Here is a 20,698-nt window from a genome sequence, read left to right as displayed (position 1 = left end):
AGTCTATGAGAAAATGACTCTACTTCTCTCTTGATTTATTCCCTCAGTAAACATTGTAAACATGAGTTTATGGTCTCAATCTCTAGTTTCAAGTCTTCTTCAATACAGCATGATGTTCATTTAGTAAATGATGCTCCATTTAGAGTCAAACAGACCATAAAGCAGGGGATGCTTTAGGGCGGGGCTACACACTGATTGACAGGTCGACACCAGAGACGTATACGGCGTCTCTACGTCACTCCTCCTCAGGGTGACGTCAATATGACTACAAAAGAAATCAGCAAATGTGTTGAGTGCATTTCCTTTCTCATAAATAAATAGCAAATTTAAATTCAAAAATGTTTTTATTTCAAATCATGTATTGTTTACATCCATGTTTTCTGTCAATCCACGCAGTAGGATTTTCTCCTTTATGCTCCACCAAAGCTTACGATGATGTGTGGTCATGTGATCAGAACACAACACTGAGCCTAATGTAAAAGCGTTGCTCCATTACGCTACTAGACCTGTTCCACTCCACAACAGGAGTTCTCAACCTTTCTGTGAGGACCACCTTCCAAAATAAATGAGGAAAAAAAACAGCATGACAATAAAAAGGGAGAAAAAATAAACTTTGGTAATATTCTGCTCCTCACTCATCACTGCCATTTTTAAACAAATTGAATGTATTTAGGGTCTTATTTCCTCATCACAGGCTTTGGAGCTTTTACATGATGCAGATTTTCTTAACTTCTCTTTTAAATGACTTCTTAAAACACATTTCTACAGACTGACTTTCATGAAATGTTGTCTCTTTACTGCTTGATTTTAATGTTGATGTTGATTTTTTTCCACTAAATTATTAATTTTACATCATTTATTAGTTTGATCTTCTGATATCGATTGGTTTTATGTTTTGTCTGTCATGTTTTTTCAGGGTTTAGTTTGTCTCGCTTTGTTGAACTTTCTGTTGTTTTATTTCCTCTTTTTCTGCTTCGTCTGTCAAAGCACTTTGTTAACTCTGTTTTTAAAAGTGCTATATAAATAAAGTTATTATTATAATTAACTAGCTAACATGGCAAAACAATCGGATGTGTAGTGATTGGTATGGTGATATTCAAACGTAACTGGTGACTGAAATTACGCAATAAAATTTGAAGTTTTTGTTTATTTATGTGAATTCTTGAGCAAATTTATAAGAAATATAACTAGCTTTTATTAAAAGATATTTATATATTTTTTTATTAATTTAAACTAATGATATTTAAACTCTGATTGTTGCATTTTCACCGGTTCAATAATATCTTGATCACTTTTCATCCAGAAGAACAATCATTTACTTTACAACATCAAGTTTTTTTTTCAAGCATTAGCAAAATAAAACAGCAACAAAACACATTTAGTTTCATAGAAACCCCAAATCACCTGGAAACAAACAAACACAACAACAAACTTCAAACGTCGGAGACATTCTGAAACAAAAGTGATCGAGTGAGGAGGAGAGTCGGCCTTCACTGATGTTTTTCCTCCAAAGCTGCTCAGTATGGCTTCTTCTGCTCAGGACACACACACACACACACACACACACACACACACACACACACACACACACACACACACACACACACACACACACATTAGGGATGAACTATAGGTTTGCATAAATGTCATTGGTTAAATAATTGTGGTTTTGTTTTCATATCATCTTACCTGCTCTCTTCGTTTTCTTGCTGTGGAGAAAATAAATAAAAAAATCATTATTTTTCAGGCATCAACAGTTCATAAATCAAAATAATATGAGTAGTTGGTTATTGACGACTCATTCTTTAATGTTTAGCGTTTTTTATTTATTACTTTTCTATTTTAGGTTCTTCCGCTATTAGTTCTGATACACTTCATATTTTTTACTCTAGTATTTCATCATTGTTTTTGTTATTCTATTCGATTTATTAACCTTACTCTTATTGCTATTATATTATATTTTGCAATGGTGTCTGTTTTACTTCTTTTACACTTCTTTTATATTTTTTCTCTTCTATGTAATGTTTGTTGTTGTAATTTACTTTTTCAATTATAGTTGAATTTTTTACTTAATTTATTTACCTTACCCTATTCTATTTTGCAATGTTTTTTTGTGTTAGTATCTCTTCTTTTACACTTAATAATTGTTATATATATGCTTTATATTCTTATTCTATTGTGTTTTGTTTTTATTATGTTGTAATATTTGATCAAACTCTGGCACAAGAATTTCCTTCGGGATTAATAAAGTTTTATCTTATCCTAAATAAACTTTTTTCTCGTTATGATGGAAGCTGAGCTCATATAATTGTACCTGCTCACTCACCTGAGAACAGGTGACTCAGCATCACAATCAGGACGACCGACAGCGTGACGAGCACGAAGCCAATGAAGAAGTTAAACGTCAAGCTGCTGGGCTCTGAGCAGAGAGAGAGAAACACACATGGAGGTCAGCAGTCGGATATGTTCTATGTACTGATCGTAAGTCGCTTTGGATAAAAGCGTCTGCTAAATGACTGTAATGTAATGTTCCTCTGCTGTCGCCGTGTGGTAGCTTCATGGTACTGCAGCGACCTCCACTCACCCTCAATGATCAGGAGGAAGCTCTTTTTGATGGGCATCCTCAGGGACTGATGGGAAACGCTGCAGGTGTACTGTTTCCCCGAGTCCTTGAGAGACGCCTGCAGGTAGAAGAAGGCCGTCAGCGAGTACGTCTGGTCCTTGTTGTGTTTGTGGCTCGACAGCAGAACGTTCTGGAGCTCCGTCCGGAGCGGAGCGCCCACCCTCTTTTCCGCCCCCACCGGGTCCTGAACGTACCAGACGATCTCCACGTCCAGAGGGTAGTAGCTCTCTGCGTCGCAGGTAACCTTCTGCTCGCCGTCCTCCGGCAGCGAGAGAGTCTGGCCGATGTTGATGGAGACTCTGGGAGACTCTGAGGAGAGAAAGGGAGGGAAATGTTTCTTAAAATGATTTCAGCAAAAGTGTTCCTGTTATGACTTTGACTCCAGCTGCAAATGTTGTCTGCAAAAATCTACTTTATTAGAGGGAGAGTTGCATCTATTGACTGTTGAAGACATCACCATGGGTTCTAGGAAACTGTTATGGGTGTTTCGCCACAATTCTTTGTCAATTTAAAGACCAAAAAAAGAGAGATCGAGGTTTATGCTGTGTTCACACCAAACGTGAACATTTCTGGAGCGACGTGATTTCATACAGAGTAACTGCAAAGGCGCAAATGGACCCGGTGGCAACCACCTCGAAATAAAGCCAATGTGAAAGTGTCTTTAACCTGCATTCTCTCTACTGTCCATCAATATAGAAGTCTATGACGTCATTTTGAGGGTTGATGGAGCTGCTGCAATGTTAGCAAATCCCAGCGAACAGAAGTGACCATATATGGACTGAGGAGGAGTGACGTAGAGACGCCGTATACGTCTCTGGTGTCGACCTGTCAATCAGTGTGTAGCCCCGCCCTAAAGCATCCCCTGCTTTATTGTCTGTTTGACTCTAAATGGAGCATCATTTACTAAATGAACATCATGCTGTATTGAAGAAGACTTGAAACTAGAGATTGAGACCATAAACTCATGTTTACAATGTTTACTGAGGGAATAAATCAAGAGAGAAGTAGAGTCATTTTCTCATAGACTTCTATACAACCAGAGGAGTCGCCCCCTGATGGACAGGAGAGAGAATGCAAGTATTAAGAAACTTCCACTTCGGCTTCACTCAGCAGAACCGGAGGTTGCGACTCCTTCAGCGTAATCGAGCTCTTCCTCACCTTCGATGTTGAAACTGATATCCAAACTGACGAACAGCGGAAGCACCGACACGGAACAAATGTACGTCCCTTCACTCGTCATCTTGGCGAGGGGAAGGTTGTAGGAAGCGTCGCCGCCCGCTAGGCTCCTCGCCCGACGCCGGGGCCCTCGCTCCGTCCCGTGCGGCTGGTGTGACTGAAGAGTCTGGTTCTTTCTCCACGCTGCTGATGGTGCCACTCCACCGTCATGTTGGGTGCTTTGTGGTCCATGGAGAACTGGCAGTGGAGCTTCTTTTGGGAGCCCAGACTGGCTTTCACCGACGGAGTTTGGGTTTTAATCACCATGGCAACTGTGGACACAGAGATACATGAAAACAGGGTCGTATTAATGTGAGATACGGGACTGATTTTAACTTTGGAGGGAAAAAAAAAATCCAGATTATCAGCTCATTCTCAAGCCTCACAAGAATATAGTTGTAGCAAAAATATGACTACTTAACTTCCAGTATATATAAGTTACTGTACTTTAAAAAAATACTGTAATATATACAGTATATATATTTCAGTATTTTTTTATGCGTGCCTGTTTCTAAATCATCTCAAAACTAATTGTCCTTCTTCGTATGATCCCTACACATGTCAATAAAGCTTTTATCAATGAACTATTTGTGAGTCACGTGGCGATTTTCAACTAAGGCCCGATCCAAGGCCTCAAACCCTGAACCCTCAGAGACTAGACCTACGTATCCTGTTAAAATGGTTGAGCGTGAGCGACTGTAAGGGCTTTAAACGGTGTAATTACGAATGAGACATTTGCTGCGACATATCACGTTACCATGACAACGGCATAAAATGTTATGTACAATTGTGGGAATTTACTTTTAGATTTTTTACTCCCTGGTTTGAACGTCTTCCAGGCTTTAAGCCTCACAAGATGAGAGGTGATTGTCAAATAATCTATTTATTTGTTTGTGTCAAAACAAAAAGTTAAATAAATCTGTGTATTATAATCTCTGCTTTCATGTGTTTTTATCTTCCATCTTTAATCCGTAAAGTTTAAGTGTACTCTTTATATGCCAGGCTGAACACCAATGTGTCCTCTTCTTTGTTTACCTTTTTACATCTCGGGTTTATTAACAAATTGCTATGAATTGTGGGTAATTAATGTGAAAAGTCTGCAGAAATGCTGATTTAAGGAAAGTGTTCATAAAGGCCTCAAAATGTATTCGAGAGAGACTTCTTGACCATTCCTAAATTATGTTTGGACCTAATGGAAAACAATCTAAATATAATGAAATTGGTGAATGAATCTCTCCTGTGAGCGGTTCTGGTGTGAACCCCGTCGTGTCCCGGTTCTACCTGTTGTGGTGAGGGTCTCTCTGTCTCCGATGGCGGGCCAGCTGCGGTAGTCCTGCTGTCCCAGTGCCGGTTGGTCCGACGGGTGTCTGAGGAAGCCCGTCAGCGTGAACAGGCCCTTGGCGTGTCTGAGCGTGACGGTGAACCAGCGGTTGTACTCTTGCCCCGCTTGGACCGGCCAGCGGACGTGGATGCCCTCGGTGCTGTAACGCCGGAGCTCGCACTCCAACTGATCCGCCTCCTCCACCCCGTCGATGAACCGCCGCAGGTCCAACTTTGATGCTGGAACAGAAACACGTTAAAACACACAATATATATATATATATCTGTATATTCCTGTTCTATCTTTATTTTGTTGTATAGTATGTGTTTTATCTTTCTTTTGTTGTATAGTATGTGTATTTATTGTCTGTGTAGTTGTATAGTATGTGTATTTATTGTCTGTGTAGTTGTATGTATTGTCTTTATTTGTCTGTGTATGATTGTATAGTATGTTATTTATTGTCTGTGTAGTTGTATAGTATGTGTATTTATTGTCTGTGTAGTTGTAGTAGTATCTGTGTATTTATTGTCTGTGTAGTTGATATAGTATGTGTATTTATTGTCTGTGTAGTTGTATAGAATAATGTGTATATAGTCTGTGTAGTTGTATAGTACATGTATTTATAAATAGTCAATGTGTCTGTGTAGTTGTATAGTATGTGTATTTATTGTCTGTGTCTGTATAGTATTGTAGCTGTCTGTGTAGTTGAGCTGCTGCAACACTTGAATTTCCCCCATGGGGATCAATAAAGGAATATAATAATATTCCTCCTATGAGACGCAGGACTCACTGGTGATCAGGAAGGTGATGGCGTGTGGATTAACGGGAGCGTCTCCGGTTTGACCGAACTGCAGCATGGCGTCTCGGGGGATGTGCTGAGTCTCCATGTGACCGTCGGTGTTCATGAACACGTGCTCATCTGTGAACGGACACGGCAGCCATGACACCTTCTGGAGACTCTGCACACCTGAGAGAGACACACGGAATATGTATAAGTGAGAGAAAATGTAGTACAGCATAGTATAGTATTAGTGTAGTACAGTAAGGTGTGGAATACTGGAGTATATGGCAGAAAAACTAGTTCAATATTGTACATTTTATTATGTTGTTTATTTAAGGATCCCCATTAGAGCACACAAGGGTGCCTCTAGTTTTTGGGGTATAGTACAGTATAGTACAATGAAGTATTAGTGTAGTATAGTAAAGTGTGGAATACTGTAGGCTACTATAACAGAGTATATTGTAGTAGAATATAGTACAATATAGAATATTTGTACTTAAGGATCCCTATTAGAAACACATGAGGGTGAATCCAGACTTTTTTGGACATTCTTGGAAATAGTACAGTATAGTATAATGTAGTATTAGTGTAGTATAGTACAGTTACATTACATTACATTACATTACAGTCATTTAGCAGACGCTTTTATCCAAAGCGACTTACAGGAAGTGTATTCAACATAGGTATTCAAGAGAACTACTAGTCACCAGAAGTCATAAGTGCATCTCCTTTCTTAAACAAGCATCTAAAAGCATAAACCAGAGCAAAAGTATAGTGCAGAGGCAAATTACTACGAAAACAATAATTGCAACAGACTAATACGAATATAATAAGTGCTATTACTACTACGAATAGGATAAGTGCAGTAAAGTTTATTTACGAATTCAATAAGTGCAGCGAACTGATACGAATACAGTGAGTGCAACAACTAATATGAGTACTAAGTTGAGTGTGGAATACTCTAGGCTTCTTTTGCAGAGTATAATACAGTACAGTATAATATATTGTATATTAAAGGATCCACATTAGAAGCAAATGAGGGTGCTTCTAGTTTTTTTGGGGCATTCCTGTGTATAGTACAGTAGTAAGTGCAGTATGTGTAGTATTAAATAAGGATCCAGAGTACATTAGAAGCTATTAGAAAAATGAGGGGGACTTTTTTGACATTCTTGGAAATTACTAGAAAAGTTTTTGGGGCATTCAGAGTATAATACTGTGTATAGAACAGTATAGTATAGTACAGTACAGAATTTGTGTAGTATAGTACAGTTAGTAAATACTGTAGGCTACTATAACAGAGTACATTGCAGTAGAACATAGTATATTCTAGTACAGTATAGAATATTTTGCATTTAAGAGTCACAGGGTGCCTCCAGTGTTTTTGTGTACTCTTGGGTAAAGTCCAGTATAGTATTGTGCAGTACATTACATTACAGTACATTATAGAACCGTATAATAAACAGTTTATTTAAGGATCCCCACTATAAGTTCATGCAGTTGCCTCTGGTTTTTGGGGGCATTCCTGTGTCCAGTACAGTGAAGTACAGTCCTGTACAGGTATAGTGCAGTATTCACTTCATTCATACTCCATGTCTTCATAAACAAGCTGTAAAAAACGCCACAAAGCAGAAGACTTACCTGCACAAAGACACAAGTAACTGAGTATCTTTAAGATCAGACTCATCATCATTCATGGGGAGAAATCCTCCGAGCAACACAACACTGAGTCGTTCACAGTTTGAAATGTACTTTCACTTTCACTTCATAGAAAAATAAAACTTCCTCTCGTGTCACGTGGCAGGCTGATCAGATATCACTGACAAAACATTTTCTTAAATGCAAACTACATATGATGAAATTTGAATATTTAAAAATGATACAATAAGTGCTTGTGTTGTAGATATAGTTAAATAAGTCATTCATAGGCTCTATGTTTGGTGTAAACTGGGGCAGCTTCAATAAGGAGACAAGAAGGATCAGTTTCACTTTTACACAACAGGAAAAACAACAAAACTAATTTTTGCAAGCAAGGCACACAAAACTTATATTATTGACTTGTCCACCAGAAAGTAACTCCACAACTGCATGTGCATGATTAAGCAACAATATGGCAACAAAAAAAACACAATTCCATGTTAAAAGTTAAATCAGAAAATCTAAGATAAATCACATATTTGTTGTTGCTCCAAAAAAAACACATTTTATTATTGAGTTGATTTTATTTAATAGGTTTTGTTTTATTTCACTGGTACAGCTGCAGTACCGCCTCCCTCCTGCGGTGGCGCTGTGACGTATAATAAAAACACAATTCCATGTTACAAGTTAAATCAGAACATCTAAGATAAATCACATATTTGGTGTTGCTCCAAAAAAAAACACATTTTATTATTGAGTTGATTTTATTTAAAAGGAGGTTTTGGTTTTTTAGCCGGTAGAGCTGCAGTACCGCCTCCCTCCTGCGGTGGCGCTGTGACGTCTCAGCGGGTCCCTTTTTGTTTTTAACGCCGGTAGAGCTGCAGTACCGCCTCCCTCCTGCGGTGGCGCTGTGACGTATAATAAAAACACAATTCCATGTTAAAAGTTAAATCAGAAAATTTAAGATAAATCACATATTTGTTGTTGCTCCAAAAAAAAACATTTAATTAATGAGTTGATTTTATTTAATAGGAGGTTTTGGTTTTTTAGCCGGTAGAGCTGCAGTACCGCCTCCCTCCTGCGGTGGCGCTGTGACGTCTCAGCGGGTCCCTCTTGTTTTTGAACACGTTGACGCGGAAGCGCTCAATACGAAATTGTTGACATGAAAAACGTGTGAAATGCGAGTTATGTTGCCTGTTTTTCTGCTGTTTCTTGTTTGGTATCAGTAGTTTAGTTGATTAGACAGAATATTTAGAACAACCAGGGGCGGGAGAGTTTATGAATGGGAGTTTAAAAGCGTAGTAAAGTTAGCAAACGAGCTAACCTGCTTTAGCTTCATTCAGCAGCATGGCACTGATGAATAAAGGTAATGTGCACTTTTTAAACATTATATTGTATTTAAAATATGTGTATTATCTTGTTCAATGTGAGGAAGTATAACTTTAGTTGTTTAAGTTGCATTTTTGGTTTTTTTCTGAATAATAATAACAAATAAACATGCAAATCTTACTTATATATTAAAAATGTGACTCTACATTTAATTAAAAGGTTATTACTTTTAAGATGCCCTTTGTTGTGCATCCCAAAAACAAGATTTAAGTCTGTTTTTAGGATCTAACTTTATGAAGAATTGTGTCAATTTCAGCATAATTTGCAAAAAACACACCTTAAATATCAGATTTAACAGATAATATTAAACTTTTTTTATTTATTTGGACAGAAGAAGGTTGTGAGACTCTCAGGGAAACCAAAATCAAACATTTTATGAATGAATGTTAGTTTTATGCCAAATTAGAAGATGGCTTATTACCATAATATGTTAAGAAACATTCTCCTGTGTAGTGTTTTTATTACACTTTAGAGTCTAAAGTTAAACCAGATTTAATAATAGTAGTTATGGTAAACTATTATTTATTGTTTAAAGTTATTAATAGTTAATACGCCTGGAGCAGGAATCTATTATTTGATCAATAGATTAATCAATCGACAGATAATTGATGGGTAACTTTTGTGATCAATTCAAGTCATTTAATGACCAAAATAAAATAAAAAGCATTCTCTGATTTCAGCCTCTCAATCTTCAGAATGTTGCTGCTCTCATTTGTCCTATTTGATAATAAAATTAATAACTTTTTGACCTTTTTGGCCACCTTTTGCTTTGATCCGATTTTTTTTTTTTGACATTTTACAGAAAAAAATAGATCTTTGCATAGAGACAAGTCAGATGTAGTTGAAACACTACTTTTTTATCTGTTGGCGCTTCTAAAGTTTCATGATTTAATGATTATCTGTGCATGAACGAATACAATATTGGTCTTTTCTTTAACGTCTGCTCTCTTCTGCTTTCAGATTCGGCAGTTCTTCAGGGGGCTTTCCTCCTGGCTGATAAACTGTGTCTCCCCTCGTCCCTGTCCTCCCTTCAGAAGGCTGACTGGATCAGGGTGGGACACCCGGTGCTGGAGGCAGTCAGAGAACTCTGCGGACAAGATGAACTCAGTGGTCGTTTGCCTGCATCGGCTGTCAGCTGGATAAAGAAATTAGTCTGTGCCGTGTGGCTGAAGGCGTTGTCCAGGGAGACCGGAGAGGACGTGGAGACGGCCTGGAGGGAGAACCCTTTCTTCCCCCTCCAGAACGGCCTCCCTGACCTCAACCGCGTTGTCCTGCTGGAGGTGGTGAAGTCGATGGCAGCTGCTCAGATATTTGCCCGTTTCCTCTCGTCTCTTCCTCGATCTCAGATCTGTACCGAGCTTGAAATGCTAGTGCAACACGTGAGGAGCAGCCCCACTACAGAGGATGATGTTCGACTCTTTCTGGACGTGTGGTGGGAGCTGTGGAAAGGTAGAGATGAGCAGAAGGCCGGAGGAGAGGACAGCATAGAGACGATGTTCACCAGACAATTTTCTCGTCTCTCGTCTGAGTCCAGTGTGTCCCCTCAGGCTGCAAAGAGGTTAAAGCTAGAAGATCTAAAAGAATCACAGCCGACCGCTGATGTCTTGCACGTTCTCCTTCATGCACTTAAAGAGCTCAAAGATCACATCTCTACAACAGACCTCTGCCTCCAGGCCCTCTCCATCTCTCTCGATGCTCTCTACACAGCCTTCCTAATAAACCAACCAGTCGTACTTCCCACCAAAGAGAAGATGCACATCCTGTCTAAAGTCGTCGGCGTCAGAGAGAAGAACGATGAGAAACTGAGCCCTGAACTTATCCAGGAGGCTCAGAGAGACCTACGAGCGTCTCACACTCCGTCTCAGTTTCAACCCAGCGGGATGAAGCTCGCTGAAGCGTTGAAGATTATAACAGAACTTGTTCGGTTTTGGCAAAACAGTGATCTCCTGAAAGTGAGTGACGGCTCTAAACCAAGCTACTCAGCATTTAAGCTGGAGCAGAGTGTCCAGAGAGTCCTGGCAGCTCTACAGAAAACAGAAGTGACCGAAACTATGACTGAAATAGATGATGAAGACGCTGAGAAGAACGTTCTCAGAGGTCTGCTGGAGTCACTTGTTTTCCCGGCCACAGAGAGCACCGTCGAGGTGAACATGAGGGTCACCGCGATCATCATCAACCACCGCCTGGAGGACTACCAGAGCTTTGCGGTTCTGTTCGCCAGTGAGAAGAGTTGGTCCTCCCACGGCGCCCTCTGGACCGACTGCCTGGAGAAGAACCAGGCGGCCTTCCAGCAGCTCGACGCTCTGATCCAACTGACCTCCGCCCTCGTGAGTAAACTCCACAACGAGAGCACCGACGTGAGCCAGAGCAGGAAGCTGATGAAGGTCGTTGCGGACATCTTCTCTGCGCTTTCCTTAAAGGACAAGAACAGAGCGCTGGCGGCCATGTTGGGACTCTCCAGCAGGGGGTTCTTCGGTCACTCCGTCCCCTCTGTTGTGACTGAGGGGTTTGAGAAGGAGCTCAACATGGCCTTCAACTGCATCATCCAAGGAGGCGGAGCAGCGGCGGCGACGCAGGCCAATCTGAACACAGCCGTCTCTTTAGTGGCCAGGGTTGCGTTTCAGAACCCAGAAGCCACTTTGAGGTCTTGTTGTCATTCAGCTATTTTCAACAAAGGCGCTTTCTCTCTTATGGCGAAGATCCTGCAGCAGCTGCCTGGACTCAAAGGTGACGGGGGAATAAAAGATGAAGCTCGGAGCGATGAAGAGGAGAGTATGGATGAAGGGAAGGATGCTCCGAGTGGCAACGCTCTGCTCTGCAGGTGTCTGCAGGAGACGATCAGGAGCAAATCGCTCTCGGCCAATGAGAAGGAGCAGCTCCTGAAGTACCTGGACCTGCTGATGACGCCGGTGGTGACGGTGGAGGGAGAAAAAGAAGGGAGGCAAAGCTTTCTGACTCCTCAGGAGGTCGTGAACGTCTTCGTCCTGCCAAACATCTCCACTATGGGTGAGTGTCTTCTCATATTCACGCTGTTAAACTAATATATTTATTTTCAAGCTTAAATGTTGTTTTTTTTACTGTTGTAATGTCATTTATTTTTTTTTTGCTTTTAAAGTTTTTGTTTTTGCTATGTGAAGTACTTTGACTACCTTTTTAAGCACTCTACAAAATACATTTATTATTATTATTATTATTATTATTATGAAATTATATTTTAGGAATCCTTGAGGAAAATGTCTTATGCAACTACATTTGTGATAATGAGACAGAAAAAACAAGGTATGCAACTTTTTAAGAAAACATGAGATTGTGATAATGAGACATTTTACTATTTTCATTTGCTGCATTGGTTTAAAATACTCTTAATTTAAAGTCCACTCACTAGCTTTTTCTGGAGCCTTTTAACCAAAACTCACAGCCTTCATCTGCACGTTCAGTTTGCTCTGTTGTCTCTGTTTTGTGGGCTGTAAAAGCATTATTTGATCCATTGTTAAAACATATTGATTAGTGCAGCTTTAAGTGTTCTGTTATTACCTCGAAGCACAGACAGACATAAGTGTTTTTCTTGCTACTGGTTTATTTAAAGCATAAACACACATAGTATAAACGAGAAAATAAAGACAGCATGTTAGCTTAATACAAACTATAGCATGCATAACATTTTATTTCAAAGTAAAATACAGACAAACAAACAGAAAATACCTTGTTGGCTGCATGTCCGAACAAGGGAACAGTCTTCTAGTGTCCTTTTTAAATTAATTAAAGTCTGTTATGATGAGCATGTGTTTTGTTTCTTACTCCCTGAAAGCAACCAAACAAGACTGGAGCTCAGACTTCAAAATAAAAGCAGTATTCAGTTTGTACTAAACTAAATCATTTGTAAATAACAAATACAACTTAAATACATTTTACATTATGGCATTGGTCCTAGAAAAAGCAAATTAGGTAAAAAACACTGTTAAAATGTGTGTTTACATTATGTGTTTATGTAAAGATAATAATTTTAAGTCCGTCTGCTCCAACGTCCGTCTTTGTATTTCTTTCAGGTCAAAGCTCCTTTGACGTAGAACTGAGTCTACAACTCCTCCACACTGCGTTGTCCGTGGACGTCCAGGATGCAGCCTCGTCTCCTCACTGGGTGCTGGACTGCTCTCCCTTCCCCCTCCTCTATGTCCTGGCTCAGCTGCAGAACCAGACTCTCAGGTTTGTAGGATTCATGTCCTTCCATCCAGATCCACATACCTTTTTATTACTTGATTTAAACTCATTACCGTCCAAATCTCTTCCAGGTGTTGGGAGCAGCCAGCAGAGGGCGCTGTCCCCCACTGGTCCATGGACACCAGGGAGCTGCTGGTGTCGGTGCTGACCACACTGGGGCAGGTTGTGGGTGCCGAGGTGGCGGCGGCACCGAGCCGCTGGTCCAGAGCTCTGTTCTGGCTCTACAACAAAACGGGGGAGCTGGACTGGACGGTCCGCTTCCACCTGAAGCCCGTTTGGGGAGAACACTTTAAGAACGAGGTTCCTTCGTCTCTGCTGGCTGTTTGTGATCTACCTGAGCAGGTAGGAGCTCGTCAGGATTTGACTTTTCAGGTGCAGTGAGATAGTTCAAAGACATCACGGTATCATCCTGAATAGATTCGTCCAAAAACAAACTGAAATTTTGTGCCAATTACAGCCGGCAGATATCTATTTGTTTTTCCAGAAAATATCAGTCTGCAATAAATGAATTAAGGAGACAATATTCATTTTAGAGCAGGATTTCCCAGAGCTTTACCATCTGTCCTACAGTATATTTTATTTTCCTTTCAAAGACGTCACCACATCCGGTTGAAAGGTCAAACTGAAGATGACAAATGGAGCATTAAAGTCACTGTAAAGGGATTTAAAGTGCTGGAAATCCTTTTATTTTAGACTTGACTTTGTTTAACTGAGTCTGCTAAATTAGCGCAAATTCATAACCATCATCGCCGTGGCAGCGTGCAGGGTTTTGTGTCTTAATGATGGGAACACCAAACAGATGTTGCACCTCTTAAGGTAGCAGAGTGAACGTGAGTCATCCTCAGCTTTTGTTGTGTTCTGGTTTCAGAGAGATGGAAAACATTGTGAAGGATGTCGGTTTTACAGGATGATTTGTTTCCTCAGCAACTATCATGTTTTCCCCCAAATGATGTGCAGATTTTTAATTCCTTTGTATCGCCCCAAATCACAAACATACGACGTCCTCTGTCCTTGGACCCTCACATCCTCAAAAACCTCCCCGGGATGTTTACAACATCTGGCTCCGCCCCTGCAACAACTACCCCTCCGTCCCTGCTCATATGTCTTTGTTCTCCTGTTCTCTCCTCCTCTGTAGGACTGGTTGGGCTCAGACCTGCCCCAGTATGGACCGGGTACCGGCCTGTTAGCCTGGATGGAGTGCTGCTCAGCGTCCGACTCTTTACGCTCCACCATGTTGTCCCGTCTCTCCCTGGACCAGCGCCGGCCGGACCACGTGGGCATGTTCAGCAAAGGCCTGCTGGTGGCCCTGACCCAGACCTTACCCTGGTGCTCCGTCTCCCAGTGGACCCGGCTGCTGGGAGTCCTGAGGGAGCTCATCGCCTCGGGTCGCCTCCACGTTCCCTTCTCTCTGGAGTACGTGGACTATCTGCCCCTGCTGGATCTGAGGGGTTTCTCAGGCGTGCTCCGGCTGTCCGTCCTCCTGCTCCGGGTCCTCCAGCTGCTCTGCGGCTCCAGCTGCTCCGATTGGCTGCCGGCCGACGGCTGGGCTCACGTCAGCAGGCTGTACGCCCACGCCGTGAGGGAGATGATGAACTCGGTGAGAGACAAGCTGCCTCTTCCTTCATCGGGAGCTTTGAATGTCACTGCGTCAACGCCTCCTAAAACAACAGCGTCCAGAGACTCTGATGCTTCAATCAAAGACCTTCAACAAGCAGGAGCTTCTCCTCTGAAATCTAAGGAGTCCCTCATGGAGGAGGAGGCGGAGACGGTCCCTTCCCAAGAAGTCCTTTTTGTTCTCAGCCAGCTCTTCTGCCACGTTCAGCACATCCAGGTAAGAATTCTAAACACCATGGCAACTAAGAAACAGGCGGCAACCTCCTGTTCTGAAGAGTGAAGTCAACGCTTCATGTCTTAAAGCTGCATTCTCTCTCCTGTCCACCAGGGGGCGACTCCTCTGGTTGTATAGAAGTCTATGAGAAAATGACTCTACTTCTCTCTTGATTTATTCCCTCAGTAAACATTGTAAACATGAGTTTATGGTCTCAATCTCTAGTTTCAAGTCTTCTTCAATACAGCATGATGTTCATTTAGTAAATGATGCTCCATTTAGAGTCAAACAGACCATAAAGCAGGGGATGCTTTAGGGCGGGGCTACACACTGATTGACAGGTCTCTACTAGAGACGTAAAAATACCAAAAGGTTTCTCTTAATATATAAGAAAAGACTCCTTTTAATGTGATATTTTCCTGAATCTGACTTGAAGTCTCTGTGTTTAAATGTCCTCTCCCAGGTGATGATGCCAGGAGGTCAGTCTGAGCCGTTGTTCCTCTCCAGTCTGGAGATCCTCAGCCACTACGAGGCCGTCATGGCCGCCTTCCCGCTCAGCAGCAGCCCGCTGGAGAGCGACAACACCCGCCACTTCTTCTCCACCATCACGGACAACCTGCAGAACCAGGAGATGAAGGCCGTGCTGCGGCAGAAGATCGCTCAGCTCGTGTCGTCGGAAGCTTGAAGCGTGGCTTTAATGCACGACCTCACGGAGGAAAGATTAAATAAAATGTTTCCAACAGTCCTTGAGGAAAATATAACCAAGGCTGTATTCCACTTAAGATTTAAGTTTCTCAAATGCTTCCTTTTTTTTTTTTTGAGCATGTTTGCTGATAAAGCAAAGTTATAATTTCAAACACTGCACTTAAGAAGTTACTGCAAAGTGATGGATTTGGAATCTGAGTGAATAAAAAGCCGATATGTCACAGCAAATATCTTTTAGTTCTGTCTGAGTATTATTCATTTCTGCCCTGAAATTGAAGCTTTTAAGAGGATTTTTTTTAACTGGTTATGAAACATTGTAAATATAATATTGAAGCCTCTGTGTGACCTACATAAGAAAACAAAAAGCCTTGTAATATATATAAAAAAGCATCCTTCAGGAGCACAAATACTATCAACACATACAATTGACAAGTTGAAAAGATAATTGATTTATTTGTACAAAATATATTCTCTGCAAATCGTAAAGCTTTAAATTTGAATCACATAGTAACAGCTGACAAACAAAATTAACAGCAAAATATTAACATAATAATGTAGTGCACAATAAACGATTTATTAAGGCCACGGTAAATTAATTATCTGAGAATAAAGTTGAACATTTTTCAGAAAGTAATTAATGTTGGGGAAAACAACATTCCAGAAATATAGTGAAAGTTTCTCAGTAAAAAAATAAATTTTAAGATTAAATAGGATTTATAGATTTGAATTTTGAATAGAAAAAGTTTGAAAAAAAGGTACGACTATTTCTCAGAATAATCTGAATTTACGACTTTTTCACTCAAAATCATACAATTTTTCTCTTAAATAGTCAACTTTATTCCCAAAATAATAGATTTTTTCCCACTTTAAATGGACTTATTCATGAAAACTTTGATTTATTTTCACTAACAGTGACCCTCACACTTTCTTTAGTGTTAAACCAGGTCGTTTTATAATCAGGTCAGTGTGTCTTCGGCCCGTCTCCCCTCCCTCTCTTCTGTCTCAGGTACAGTCTGTAAGCCTTCCTCACCAGCAGGATCAACCAGTACACCTGTGGAGCCAGGATGGCCAGGTTACCCACGTTGCAGTGCAGCGGCAGATGGAAGGCCACTCTGTGGAGGGGGATCCCAAACTGTCTGCCGTACATCCAGTACATGAAGGGGAAGACCAGGATCCGACAGGTGAAGAAACTCAAGAGGACAACCACGCCGTTGATTCTGTGCAGCCTGGTGTCGTCGAGGCCCAGCTGGAGGAAAGAGACTCAGTTAAGAACGTGAACAAGATGGTGGAAGAAGGGAATAATGCAACAACAATAAAAATACAACAACTTGTTCTAAATAACAAAACAAAAATTTTAAATCTTCGTTACACACACAGATAAGTGGCTAGGAGAAAAATAAAGATACTTTTTGCAACCCAACTGATAACTTTGGGAGATTTTGGAACAACTTGTTAGAACAAATCTATTGGAATATTGGCGTTCATCCCATTTCAAACCTTTTAATATGCTGAATATATATATATACACACACACACACAAATGTTTATATATATATATGATACAAAAATGATGCACAAGGAGCACAGCACTCAGAATTAAGTCAAATTTTTGCTAATACTTACTTTATACATATGTATACACACATACATATATACACAATAAACTCTCCCTGAGAGTCAGCAGGAAAAAGAATAAACTATAATGAAAATAAACTTCAGATATTCTAACATTGACGTGCCTCTTAGGGCTGTGTAGCAAACCTTATGGTTTAAAATGATATCCTCATTGAAAGACAGATTTTGTTATGATGTCTATATAGTTTACCTGGATGAGAATCCTTCCTATAGAGACGAAAGGAGTGCTGAACTCTGTGGTGAAAAGGCAGCCGATGAAGAAATCACCCAGTCCTCTTCTGAGAAACTACAAATCACACACACTGCACAGTCAGTACACTCGATCAGCCCCTGTACTATATATATATATATATGTGTTCATATTGATCCCTTATATAAAGACACTTTGACAGTAACTCCTCCTCAAACTTTACCAGAGTGATGGGCAGGAAAACGAGGAGCAGCACCAGGTGATGGAGGACCAGCATCCAGTCCTTAGTGAGGAAAGCCTTCACCGCCTGAAGAGAGTGGCCGCTGTATAAGCCTGAGTGACCTCTGACCTTCTGAGTGTGGTAGTGGCTCAGATACATGGCATAGATGTCGTAGACCATGTAGGGAGCTCCGAACGAGACGAACGCGTTGACCAGCCAGTGACTGCGTGGAGACACAGCGAGCACTATTATTGTTAATATGCACACAATGAGATGTGAAAAAACTTGATTTATTGTATGTTGTTTGGACACGAAAGCTTTAAACACACAATGCATGAATTAATTTAATTGCATAGTGTATCTTCATAGCGATAAAAACCTAAAATAATGATATAAATTCAAACGTGACTCTCCTACCTGTCGGTCATGACATCCCTGCAGCTCGTTACGACTGTGACTCCAGCTGCAGTAGCCAAAGATGCATGGAGGGAGGACACCAGCCTGAAGGAACAGTCAGAAAAATATGAAAAGTACTTTCTGTAGTCTGTTATGCACAAAAAAACTTACTTATTTCGACATACTATACTATGACTCTTTTCTTTCTGATTCATATTTCTTGCAACTATTGCATGCATATTGTGTGGTCTGTTCAAATGAATGTGTCCTATAGTCATTTTTTTCGACATACTATACTGTGACTTTTTTATTATTTTTTTTGACATGCTATACTATGACTCTTTAAAAAGAAATTGACATACTATCATATGACTTATATTTTTACTTTTTTCAACAGACTATACTATGACTTTTTTTTTTATTTTTTTTGACAGACTATACTATGACTCTTTTTTTTTTTTAACTTTTTGAAAAGCACTTTCATGTCTGTTATGCACAAAAAAAACTTATGTGTCCTATTTTTTTTTGACATGCTATACTATGACTCTTGAAAAAAATGCATATATTGACATACTATCATTTTTTTATACTATACTATTACTCTTTTTAACTTTTTTTCGACAGACTATACTATGACTTTTATGAAAAGTACTTTCTGTTGTCTGTTATGCACAAAAAATAAAACTGGAAAATTTAAGAGACTACACTTACACTCAAAACAACAATTGAAATACATGCAAATGTGTTTGGTGTCTGTGAACAAATGGCCTAAAATCACAAAATATGAAAGTTAATTAAAAGTTATTGCAGGGAGCTTTCATTTAGTGTTGTTTTTGGCGGCCCCTGTGGACAGAAGTGGTACTGCGTCCAAGCGCCAGACTCCCTTTAGAAAACCTCTCATTTAACTGCAGCAGAGTCTGGTTCTCCTGGTTCTCCCATATGACACAATCACAGCTTTCTTAAAGGGATTATATTATCTGAGAGGTAAATGCACAGTTTGCATGAGCTCCTCAGTAGATTAACACATAAGAAGGCTTCTCTGCAGTGTCATGTTTGAGAATGGAGGGTGGTGCAGTGACCTCCTGACCTCTCACTGACACACACCACGTCCGCTTCACTCCAGCGGCTGAAGGTGCGTCGTAGTAGTTTCCTGCATCCGAAGAAAAGTCCTGGAAACACCACAGCCCCACAAACCACCGAGGTAAGCATGGTCCTCACGGCCCTCTTCCTCCTTCTGCTCCAGTTACACTGCGCATGTGCAGAGCCCAGTGACCTCAGTTAACCCCTCTATGATTACCAGCAGAGACAACATGTCTGTGACTTTTTTATTTTTACTTTTTTCACATACTATACTATGACTTTAAAATTTTTACTTTTTTGACAGACTGATATGATTTTTTTACTTTTTACTTTTTTTACATTTTTTAAAAAAATGACATACTATACTATGACTCTTTTTTTACTTTTTTTACATACTATAATATGACTTTTTTATTTTTACTTTTTTGACAGACTGATATGATTTTTTTACTTTTTTCGACATTATTACTTTTTATTTTTACTTTTTTTGACATACTATAATATGACTTTTTTATTTTTACTTTTTTGACATACTATACAACATATTTGACATACTTTTTATTTTTTTTTTTAACATACTATAATATGACTTTTTTTTTTTTTTTACATACATACTATAATATGACTTTTTTATTTTTATTTTTTTGACATACTATATATGACTTTTTTTTACTTTTTTCGACATACTATAATATGACTTTTTTATTTTTACTTTTTTGACATACTATAATATGACTTTTTTATTTTAAATTTTTGACATACTATACTATGACTTTTTAATTTTTACTTTTTTCGACATACTATAATATGACTTTTTAATTTTACTTTTTTTGACATACTATAATATGACTATTTTATTTCTATTTTTTTTGACATACTATACTTGACTTTTTTTACTTTTTTTGACATACTATAATATGACTTTTTTATTTAAATTTTTTGACATACTATACTATGACTTTTTTTTTTATTTTTTTTGACATACTATAATATGACTTTTTTTTTTTTTGACATACTATACTATGACTCTTTTTTTACTTTTTTTACATACTATAATATGACTTTTTTATTTACTTTTTTTCAACATACTATACTATGACTTATTTTTTTTTCAACATACTATATATTTTTTTTATTTTTACTTTTTTCAACATACTATACTATGACTTTTCTTTAACTTTTTTGACATACTATATATTTTTTTTATTTTTACTTTTTTCAACATACTATAATATGACTTTTATTTTTACGTTTTTCAACATACTCTATATATATTTTTTTATTTTTTTTCGACATACTATACTATGACTTTTTTATTAAAAAATGTTTTGACATACTATAATACTTATTTATTTTAAATTTTTTGAAACACTATAATATGACTTTTTGACATACTATACTATGACTTTTTTTTACATTTTTCGACATACTATACTATACTATTTTTTTTTTTTTTTGACAT

The 20,698-nt window shown here is 39.1% G+C and overlaps 3 protein-coding genes across 3 annotated transcripts; 1 reads left to right on the top strand and 2 right to left on the bottom strand.

Annotated features, from left to right (window-relative positions):
- Nucleotides 1-325: 325 nt before the first annotated feature.
- On the bottom strand, nucleotides 326-7,678 carry dhrs13b.2 (dehydrogenase/reductase (SDR family) member 13b.2). The gene is given in 9 exon segments (XM_054600359.1): nucleotides 326-1,532; nucleotides 1,690-1,709; nucleotides 2,327-2,419; nucleotides 2,585-2,932; nucleotides 3,782-3,913; nucleotides 3,916-4,110; nucleotides 5,120-5,398; nucleotides 5,950-6,126; nucleotides 7,579-7,678. Coding segments are annotated over 9 exon segments (1,311 nt in total). The 5' UTR covers nucleotides 7,631-7,678; the 3' UTR covers nucleotides 326-1,517.
- Nucleotides 7,679-8,670: 992 nt separating this feature from the next.
- On the top strand, nucleotides 8,671-15,937 carry gemin4 (gem (nuclear organelle) associated protein 4). The gene is made up of 6 exons (XM_054598271.1): nucleotides 8,671-8,941; nucleotides 9,925-11,970; nucleotides 13,011-13,167; nucleotides 13,254-13,524; nucleotides 14,318-15,013; nucleotides 15,474-15,937. The coding sequence occupies exons 1-6, from the start codon at nucleotides 8,923-8,925 to the stop codon at nucleotides 15,693-15,695; spliced, it is 3,411 nt and encodes a 1,136-aa protein (XP_054454246.1). The 5' UTR covers nucleotides 8,671-8,922; the 3' UTR covers nucleotides 15,696-15,937.
- Nucleotides 15,938-16,150: 213 nt separating this feature from the next.
- LOC129093724 (TLC domain-containing protein 3A-like) lies at nucleotides 16,151-19,408 on the bottom strand. Its single transcript, XM_054601833.1, has 5 exons — nucleotides 19,244-19,408; nucleotides 18,178-18,261; nucleotides 17,764-17,983; nucleotides 17,541-17,636; nucleotides 16,151-16,961 (listed from the first exon to the last, which is right to left on the bottom strand). The coding sequence occupies exons 1-5, from the start codon at nucleotides 19,363-19,365 to the stop codon at nucleotides 16,677-16,679; spliced, it is 807 nt and encodes a 268-aa protein (XP_054457808.1). The 5' UTR covers nucleotides 19,366-19,408; the 3' UTR covers nucleotides 16,151-16,676.
- Nucleotides 19,409-20,698: the final 1,290 nt, after the last annotated feature.

Source organism: Anoplopoma fimbria, chromosome 1 (genome assembly GCF_027596085.1).
Source record: "Anoplopoma fimbria isolate UVic2021 breed Golden Eagle Sablefish chromosome 1, Afim_UVic_2022, whole genome shotgun sequence".
NCBI lineage: Eukaryota > Metazoa > Chordata > Actinopteri > Perciformes > Anoplopomatidae > Anoplopoma > Anoplopoma fimbria.
This window is presented reverse-complemented; position numbering and strand designations above follow the sequence as displayed.

What these genes read in the sequence shown, in the direction of transcription:
- LOC129093724 (XM_054601833.1), bottom strand. Translation starts at nt 19,365, where the DNA reads ATGCTTACCTCGGTGGTTTGTGGGGCTGTGGTGTTTCCAGGACTTTTC. An exon ending in GTGGTGTGTGTCAGTGAGAG is followed by an intron (nt 18,262 to 19,243) that starts GTCAGGAGGTCA and finishes CTGTTCCTTCAG; the next exon opens with GCTGGTGTCCTCCCTCCATG. An exon ending in TTTTCCTGCCCATCACTCTG is followed by an intron (nt 17,637 to 17,763) that starts GTAAAGTTTGAG and finishes TGTGATTTGTAG; the next exon opens with TTTCTCAGAAGAGGACTGGG.
- gemin4 (XM_054598271.1), top strand. An exon ending in GCCAAACATCTCCACTATGG is followed by an intron (nt 11,971 to 13,010) that starts GTGAGTGTCTTC and finishes TATTTCTTTCAG; the next exon opens with GTCAAAGCTCCTTTGACGTA. An exon ending in CTGCAGAACCAGACTCTCAG is followed by an intron (nt 13,168 to 13,253) that starts GTTTGTAGGATT and finishes AATCTCTTCCAG; the next exon opens with GTGTTGGGAGCAGCCAGCAG.